Below are 9,956 nucleotides of genomic sequence, written 5' to 3'. Positions count from 1 at the left end.
TACAAATATTCTAGCAATCTGTCTCTTATACAAATCTAGATGTGTATAAGAGACAGCTGTTAGATATACCAATTGTTCTATACCATATTTTAAAGCCTGAGATAAGCTTACAATACTAGTTAGATGTCAGAAAAACAGGCTTTGATTTATTAAGCACCATAATGTGTAAGTTATCATCAGAAAATGAATACATTTCTCATTTAAAATAAATAGGAAATAAGCCCTTTAACCATTCCTTTATGAATAACATGCCAATGAGGAAATGCCATTTTGTAATGCATGGTATTGTCACAGATCCTGTGGCTGTCTCTTATACACAAAATAATATGAGACACGACCCATTGTCTATATTAGAACACTTCTCATTGAGTAACAAAGTCGTTAGTTTTCATTTTTGTCAAAAAGTGTCTATAGTGTGGTGAATTATGGTTTAGGCTTTTTTAATAAAGTTTCAAAAATTTCTATGTATGTGGAAAATGTAGTTGATTACCTACGGTTACAATTTTTATTTTTAAGACTGCATGGTCTAGGAAGTGTACATTTTTTTTATGGGGCAAGTTTCCAAGGGCGGGTTTTCTAGGGGCGAGTTGACTGCCAAAGAGTGTTGCCAAAGTGCGAGCCAGCGTGTTATTTGATCACAAGTGCGAGACATATCACAAGTGTGAGCCAGCGAGCCATGACATCACGACAATAGATAGATACGTTAGCCAGTTGTGCGAGGTATCGGCTGAGATTTGTGGAGTACAATTCAAAAAACAACTATAGGTCTAATAATGAATTATTGTGATGTTAAATAGACAATGTTAGCTATCAAAGAGCGACGACGTTTTTCATTGGGACCTTCGTCCCTTTAAGGCTAGGCCTATATACCATCCTAGCTAGTCTAGGCCTAGTGTAGGATAAGGCTAGCGCGACATGCGGACGTTGGTACGAGTAGGTTAGTCTACAAACGTCGCCTAAAGTAATTGATTTTACCTGGCAGAACGAAAGAAGGAAACTCCGCTTTTCAGTCGTCTTAGGCACTCGTTTCTTGACAAACAATGACCTTTCAGAGGTCAAATTGCTGTCAAGAATATGAATTGGCTGCTTCGCAGCAAAAATTAGATTTTTCCTGTTTCATCCTTTTAATTTTTCTTTTAGTATTGACTAGAGAATATGCCTAATACAATACTGTATATACTACAACAGAAGTTGCAGGATTAATCAATGCAAACTATAAATAATTCCATTAAATATATCTTAATATTGGACCTTCCACAGTGTCAATCAAAATTAATAATTGGCCAATCACATGATGTTTTACAGTGAAATTTACTTGTTTTTGGCAGATTTCACCTTGCAGCTAAACTTGGCCAGTACCCATGCCTTGAAATTCTACTGCAACTTGGAGCTGATGTGAATGTTGTTGATAAGAAAGGTATTGTAGAATCTATTATTAGTATTCAAATGTTATGACATGCCAGGACTGATTGTTATATCCATGTCATTGGTGCATTTTTAACCACTTTTAAATGTAGTGTTTACAAATACAGTCAGGGATGTAGTTATGGTGGGCAGGGCCACCCACCCTTGTAGTTTTCCACCTAGTCTGAAGCTAATTACTTCCCCCCCCCCCACCTACCATTATTAACCCCTTTGCCCATCCTTAAACTCCACTTCCGTTATTTACATTTACATATGTTTTTCCAATGTTATCCCCATCGAACCTTAAAATGTCTACCATCCACCCCAAGTTTTCTACAGCTACAATCTTGAATGCTTGAATACAGTACCTGTACTTCGGTAAATCAGTAGCGGCATTAGGGGGCTACAGCCCTTCTTCCCCGTCGGGAAATCCTAGCACTGCCACTGGGCTAAACCCCACCCCTCGGATGTTGTTGCTACACTGTTAGCTACAGATTTGAATGGTTATTTTAAGTCTCTGGTTGCCTTTAACATAGTTGGTAACCTCTAATCTAATTGAGCACTTATCTTTCACACTTGAACTACACATGTTCTTGCCAAGCTAGAGGTCGAATTAAATGCAGGTCACCTTTAATGCCTCAATACAACAATTTATATCATAATCAATTTTCCCAGCAACAGAAGTAGTGTGTTTTAACACTTTGCCTGTCAATATCTTTCCTGATCCCTATTGCTACAACTGGTAAATACCATAGCACAAGTAAAACCTCTATTACCTTCAGATAATAATTGTTGTAACACTATAAAACCAATTGTAATGTGATCGCCGTAGTATAAGTAAAACCTCAAAATCATCCTGACTCATCTCAGGGAATTAAGTTGTCTAACTAAAGATCAGACAGAACAGTTACATTAAAACAACTGCTTTCCCAAATCTCAAGTATTCATATTATAAATATATCCAAATTAAGCCACAATGTAAGTCAAGGAAAGAAGTTTAAATGGGAATCAAGGCCTCTCCTGTCAGGCATAGAGCCGTATTTTCCCAGCTTGAATTTGTAGGAAATAATAAAGTTTAATTTTGTTGTATTCAATCAATTTGGTGATGATAAATTACTAAACTGCCTTGTAAAAGAAATATCTACATGTTTATCTGATATTTATTCTTTACTTATATCTCTGATTTTACATAATTTATAATTGCTAGTTTCCTAGAGAATTTACAGTTTAACTTTGACATACTTTTAAAACAGTGTATTTTGCTATAGATTACAATTAATTTGGTGATTATATATACAAACATCGTTATAATCATCACTTTATAAGCTTTTTATACATGTATTCAGTGATTAGAATTAAATTAATGTTTTTTTTTTATTGATCATAAATACCAGTCTATAGATTTCAAAAGCTTTATCTTTAGTAAAGCTAAATAAATATTATAAGTAGTAATTTTTTTATTTTTTGCCTGCTATTTTAAGAAATGAATGCTAATTCTTCTCCATTTCTCCTTCTGTAGGCTGTACCGCCCTGCACTGCGCTTCCAAATCTGGGCATTTCAATTGCATCCAGAGACTCCTTCAACTTCATGCCGACGCTACTATCTTCAACATCCAGGGAGAGACAGCATTACAGCTTGCCGGTAAAGTAAACAGCTTGCTTATTGCATTATATTATGGTCATTGAAGTTAGTAAATAATGATAACATTAGTAATAACATCTAAATTATACTCTATGTGTTTAATGTATAAATGTTCATCATTTCTTTGAATCTTGAACTACTGTATTGTAAAATGCCCTTAACAATTGGCATCCCCTCCCCTCCCTCCTTTAATAAAAGAAAAAATTAGTAATTTTAATTCTCAACTTTTTGGTATGTTTTTTTAAAATATTTAGTTGCCAGTAACCATAGTGACTGCTGTAAACTACTCCTGCTTGGGGGTGCTCCTGTAGGAACAAAAGATAAGGTATGTTTTTGAAAGTATGTAAAAAAAAATCCTTAAAATATCAACATGTTTCATGAACGAACATTTTTCATGTAAAATCAATCTCTGCTTCCAGGATGGCAAGACACCATTGATGGTTGCGGCCGAGAATGGTGATGCTGACCTCTGCCGAGAACTAATTGAAAGGGGGGCAGTTGTCAATGAACAAGACAAGTTATTACAGTGAGTGAATACTAAGTAGTTATATTGGAATTAAGAACTGAAATTTGTGACAGGTTATTTTTTGCCCCTTAGGGAGTTGTAAATAGCATTTATACTTATCCTTTTAGAATTGTACTTCTATTTTATATATCAACTGAAATATAAATCAAGTCTAATTTATAATTTTTATCAATTTGTAAAGAACCGCCTTAATTCTAAGTTGCAAGAAAGGCCACAAAGAAGTAATTGATTTATTGGTTAAACGCGGCGCCAATGTGACAATCAAGGACAATACGGGTCATGATGCGGCCTTCTATGCCGAGAACTGCACCGAAGATGCCGTGAAGGAACTTCTGAATTCTGCACCCTCAGTAGCCACGTGGGACATCAGTAAGTAATAATAATAATAATGTCATTTAAATTCTTATATATGTATTAACAACTTAACTAGTGGGAAAAACAGGAAAAACAAGTGCAGAATTGGTGTGGTAAAAATTTCTGAATATTTTTATTTTTATTATTACTGTATTGTTAATATTGTGTCTTTATCATCATTATTAATTATCATTATTATCACCATTATCATCATCATCATTATTATCAATTACCAACAACATCGTCACTTGGCAAGAGTCACTGGTAGTGATCGAAAGGTAGAAAGGTAAATTTGCTATTTTACATTGGTGGAACAAAATTGAATAATATTTCTCCTTAATTATCATCATTATTATTAATGTTATCACTATTATTATTATGATTATTATGATTTTCGTGTACAGTACTCTCCTATTAGAGGCAATTATGCTAAGTATACCATTGCACTCAATGATTTATGTACTTCAGTATATGTACTTGTGAAAAATGTGCTTACATTACATTTATCAATTTGTATTTTAAGCAATTAATCAAAATGCATTAAGTTTTCAACTTATACCCACACAAACTTGATATGGAATTACTTTTTTGTTATTAGTAACCTGTAATATGTGACTTCCAGATGATTCGAACCAAAACACTAAGATGGTTCTCCTACACCATTAAATGTCTAGACGTTTTACATATCAACTATTTCACAATTCATTTCATTTTCATTTTTCACATTCCTGGGGACATCTGAAATGCGAACAGTTCTGGAATTTAGGAACTATTTAAATTGACTAACAAAGGAACATAATAAATTGGCTCTCACTCTGTTACTAATAACGTAATTACTATAATTGATAAGCCTACTTTTAAAATAGATATTGGCATTATATTCATTAACTTGGATATGAAATTATCATGAATTATAATTTCCATGATGTGTAAAAATCTCTCAAACAGAACATGAAAAAAAATGTTTTTGTTTAATAGAAAGCATGTTTTGAGAAAATATGTAATAATTCCCTTCACAATTTAATTAAATTGAATCTATTATTATTTAAAAGAGTAAATCAACTTCCAATTTTATTTCATTTATTTTCTTCCTTTAAAACAAGCATTTTCCCTCATAAAACAAGCCTAACAAAACAAAACCAAAAAAGGGTTACAATTCATTTTGAGAAACAGTATTATCCATCGGTCCTCAGTTTGGAACAGCCACTTCAGACAGGTCTTAATTAATGAGGTTTCTTAACACATCTAATATATATGTTTTTGTAATAAAGAGGATTTATTTATTTGCTGTTGATTTTAATCAGTGAATCAATGAATTTCTGAAATTTGAGAACATTATATTGTGTTGGTATATTAATATCATAATTATTAATCACCTTATTGATTACCTTATCTTTACTTGTGAAAGGATTATAGTTAATACAGCTAAGCTCTATGTTATTCTTAACTGTATTATATAGAAAAAAAAAATCATTGTGTGCATTTGGTAGACTTATGAATGTTCAAGTCCACTGGGTATGCTGCAACCTGTGTCAGTATGTTAGTGTGTTGCTCTGAATCACATGACGTGTGGGAAGCACTGTGGGAAGATATATCTTGTGCGGTTGCCAAGGTTTTCACAAATCACGGTTTTCCTGCTTCAAAATTACTAACAGGAAAGTCAACTGTCAGTGTGCGTTAGAAATGTTCATTTCGCTATCATTTCGATCCACAGAAAACGAGGAGGATGACAACGAGGTGAAGCCAGACGTCGTAGATTTTATCGATAGGTTTGATATGACCGACCGAGGAGAATCACCGGTACCAAACTCGCTGCCAATATTCACAAGTAAGCACCTGCAGAACGGTGATGGTAGAGATATGGACTCATTGAATGATTCACAGTTCTCACATCATTCGACCCAGTCAGCAACGGAGAGAGAACTTAAGGTATGTTTATGGTCCTATTAATAAAGGTATGCTGTCAGTTGTAAAGTCTGGTGTAAAAAAAAATGTAAACATTTAATTATATAAGTAAAAGGATCAAATAAGTAATAACATCCAATTGATGGTAGGCATAAATTGTGGGGGAAATACAGACTTTCATTATAATAAAAAAAAAGGAAAAAAAAAGAAAAACACCCAAACTGATTACCAAGCATTTTAAGGCAAGAATGTCAATGCAAAAAAGAGAGTTACTGTATAATTTATGAATAATACTGCAATAACTTGCTTAAATATAAAACCAACATGTTTAAAATTGCAGTTACTTATATGTACAAGTTAACTAATTTAATTGTGTTTTCTTTTTAGTTTAGTAAGTGAACCCTGACAGTATCATTTTAGTATTTGTGATTGATTGTGTTGCTGAACAGGAAATCTAATTTTAGGGTACCTACTGGATGGTTGTAGTTTTAAGAATTGAATTTGTGGCCTTTACACATTTGAGCCTGTGAGTTATTTTCATGTATATTTATGCAAACAAAAATATATTTTTTTAATAAATATAGGTAGCATGTCAGGATATTTTACTAAACCAAATTATATACCGTGTTTTGGATACATAAAATCATCCAATGTATATTTTAATAGATAAAATTATGGATAAATAAAAACACCAAATAGCTTGCATATCAATGATGCACAATGACGCATATACCCCAGTGGGGTCCTCAGATTCTGATTCAGAATTGAAGAGTATTGTTATGGCGATAGCAAATGTGTCTCCAAACAATTTGATGGAAATTGGTTCTAGTAGTGTAGCTAGTCAGCTGCAGTATAGCACCACCCCCAACACTGAGATGCGCTCCTGCTTTTACCTGAAGAGTACTGCTAGGTTGGTAGAGAGAATAGACAGATAAGATGATATGGTGTAGATAGTCTTGTTAATGTAAATCATACATACAATATTGACAAGGTAAACTGCACTGTCAAACTAACAAACTTAATTGAATCATGAATTCAATATAGGCTTGTTAGCCTGTGAAGAACTGTCCGCATCATCTTTATCTACGGTAGGTGTATAGGTGGATAGATAAAATAAAATCTTAATATAATATAATGTACATAATATATATTATATAAATAATACAGCTGCTTTTAAAAGTCCTTGGCATAATCACGTATTTTACCATGCTACTCAAAAGTCACACATTAATACTAAAAGCCTATTAAAATAAGTCACAATTGATTTCAAAAACTTGTCATAATTTGATTGTGAATGTTGTATTCTGCTTGTTATCCATCCGTCAGTCAAATGGTGCATCTCATCCTTGGTTGTCAATTATTTTGGTAAAAACAGGATTTATGCTAATCTAAGAATGCACTTTTAATTGAGGAACTTATCGGTGAGTATCAGACTGCTGGACACCAGAAAGCGAAGAATTTGCTGATAAATGATTGTTGATTACCGTTCTAAGCAATAGCAAGTCTTCTCAATCCTCAGCATTGGCCTTGTTAACCTTTTTCTTTGTTTTTAATTATGTGGGTGTGTGTGTATATGACGCATAAGTTTGTAAACACGTAAACTCGAAAAAAAACTGTGCACACATTGGTACTGGATATTTGGCATGCAATTAGTGGATATCCAATTGTGTCTCAAGTTTTATTATATCTTAATAGAAAGTCATATGCGTTAAAGCATCTGTTTTCTTACAGGTCTTCGTGCAGCTAGTATTTGGGGTCGCACCATGGGGTCTTTGTTTATCTTGTGTGCATTGTCAGAAGTTACAGCACCTTGGGGAAGCATGCTAGATCGATGGCCTGAAGCCCTTTTGATAATAATAAATATAAACTTTATTGAAATTAAATTTTCAAGATTTTAATACAGATGGAATATCTTTAAATGGGAGCTGATTATGTATCAGTAGGCATAGCCAAGTCCATCAATCTACAACTTGGCATTAGCCATTCTCACATGTGCAGTGACCTCTCCACGAGTGGCTTGAACGATGACTTAAAAGAGTAAAAAGAAGGGTTTTGTGTTGATAATCATGATAACCTGATAACTGATGGATAAGTTAGATAAATTCATGAATGAGTGATAGATTGATTGACTGATTGATTGGTCAATCAATTAACAGTGTCACATATATAGTGCCAATATTCAGGCAATTCTGAGTGCACAAAGTCCTAAAAGTTTCCTTAGGGGAAAAATTTATTTTTAGTTGATATAATGGATTTATTGATTGTCTAATTACTAATTGATTGAATGATTGTCTGAGTGACTGAGTGAGTGATTGATTGATTGAAACATTAAGTGATTAATTCGTTAGTTGCCTGATTTAATTGTCTATTTTATTAGTTCATTTATTATTGATTATTATAAAATGGTTTGAATTATTAAAAAAAGTACCAAGTTCGCAAATTACTAATTTAGAAATCATCAGTCATTCTTTAGATTCATAGAATAATTTTGTATATGTTATAATTCATGTGTGGTTTATTTTTAATGATTTGATAACAAGTTACAGTTACATCTAATTTCCTTTACAGATTAACTTGTATTTAAAATTCTGTAGCTTGGCAATGTATGTTTAATTTACATTTCCTGCATTGTTTTATATATTTTATTTGAATTTAATTTTAAATATGTCTATAACTAAAGTAGCATTATTATTTTTATTATTACAATACTGTATTATTATTACAGTTTATTAACATTGTTAACTAAAAAACAGTTCAATAATAATGATGATAAAAATTTAACAGTGACTATAATGATGTGATGGTTGTGACGGTGATGTAATAGTAGCAATAGCAACAACAAGAATATTAACAATTTTGATTTATTTTTATTTTATTCATATGGTGTAATTAATTAATTAATCAATCAGTTCTTCGAATGAAAGATGGATTGTTTGAATGAATGACTCATTGGTTGTATATTTGTTTGATGTTGATTGATTTGAAAACGAAAAAATGCTGTTGCATATTCACCAGCAAGCAGAATGGCATGGACTTAAGCACAGTGTAAACCCCAGCAATTGTACAATGCAATTTATATTATAGTACTTCTGTTTTAATTATAGCTGGTTTATTATTTTTGTTTTTTATTGTATCACTTTATATTTCAGGAATTAGAGGAAGAAAATGAGGTTTTACATGAGGAGCTCAGTACAATGAATATATCACTAAGCAAATCACAAGAAAAAGTAAAGATGTTGGAAAGACTTTTGGAGGAACAACAGAAAAATGTAATATTTTATAACTTTTTGTAATTATATACTTTAAATTAAATGCTTGAGGAGCCTTTCAATGGTTGATGATTATATTTTGTTTATATTTAAGTTGTTATTGACAGTTATAAATATGAGTAATAAATACATGATAGTTTTAGGAAATATTTCACCTTGTGTTCAGTCAACCATAACCTTCAGTTATGTTAAGTAATTAATGAATAATTCATGAGATAATAACACTAATAAGCAATAATTGAGAAGATAATGAGATTCTACATCCAGGGGCCATTTTCTTGTTTTCCCCTTGGGACCAATCATTCCCTTGGAATTATCTATCAAAGTATGAAGGTATAAAATAGCAGAACAGTGAGGAAAGTCTTTTAGGGATTCGCCAACATGAAATTCAAATGGGTATTTGATTTTTTTAAGCCCGTGGTTGTATATCCTTAACCTATTAAACTTCTCTCAATTTACAGAAAATTAATGATCAACTTATTTATTCAAGAAACCAGTTATATATTAGCAAATTAACATATATAAATGTCACAAATTTACATGCAAGATTTCAGAAGATCCTATTTTTTTAAATTTTAATTTATAATTGTTTTCAGGGGAAAAATTCAGAAAATACAGAAGAACTGGTAAATATATATTTTTTCATTGTTTTCATTTTACCTATTATATATAAATAAAACTCTGTAAATAGAATTTAAAAAAGTATATAGCATGTTACAAAGGATAGAGTAAATATATAATAATACATAAATGCTATAAAAAAAAATTTCAGAACATGAATAGAAAATGGTAAGGCTAGGTGGTTAATGGATCCTGGCTGCCTGATTTGTGAAACTAATAAAATTATTTTTTAAGG

The 9,956-nt window shown here is 31.9% G+C and overlaps 1 protein-coding gene across 1 annotated transcript in view; it reads left to right on the top strand.

Annotated features, from left to right (window-relative positions):
- Positions 1–9,956, top strand: part of LOC117122560 (ankycorbin-like) — a 46,540-nt gene that overhangs the window by 27,452 nt on the left and 9,132 nt on the right. Inside the window, exons 5-11 of the mRNA XM_033268166.1 lie at positions 2,924–3,046; positions 3,301–3,371; positions 3,466–3,572; positions 3,754–3,941; positions 5,641–5,855; positions 8,981–9,100; positions 9,697–9,726. Coding sequence (XP_033124057.1) covers positions 2,924–3,046; positions 3,301–3,371; positions 3,466–3,572; positions 3,754–3,941; positions 5,641–5,855; positions 8,981–9,100; positions 9,697–9,726 — 854 coding nt within the window. The remainder of the gene's footprint in view (positions 1–2,923; positions 3,047–3,300; positions 3,372–3,465; positions 3,573–3,753; positions 3,942–5,640; positions 5,856–8,980; positions 9,101–9,696; positions 9,727–9,956) is intronic.

Source organism: Anneissia japonica, unplaced genomic scaffold (genome assembly GCF_011630105.1).
Source record: "Anneissia japonica isolate Jap-2015-1 unplaced genomic scaffold, ASM1163010v1 scaffold1889_len2455224_cov183, whole genome shotgun sequence".
Lineage (NCBI taxonomy): Eukaryota > Metazoa > Echinodermata > Crinoidea > Comatulida > Comatulidae > Anneissia > Anneissia japonica.
The sequence above is the reverse complement of the archived record's forward strand: the minus strand, read 5'-3'. Positions and strand labels throughout refer to the sequence as shown.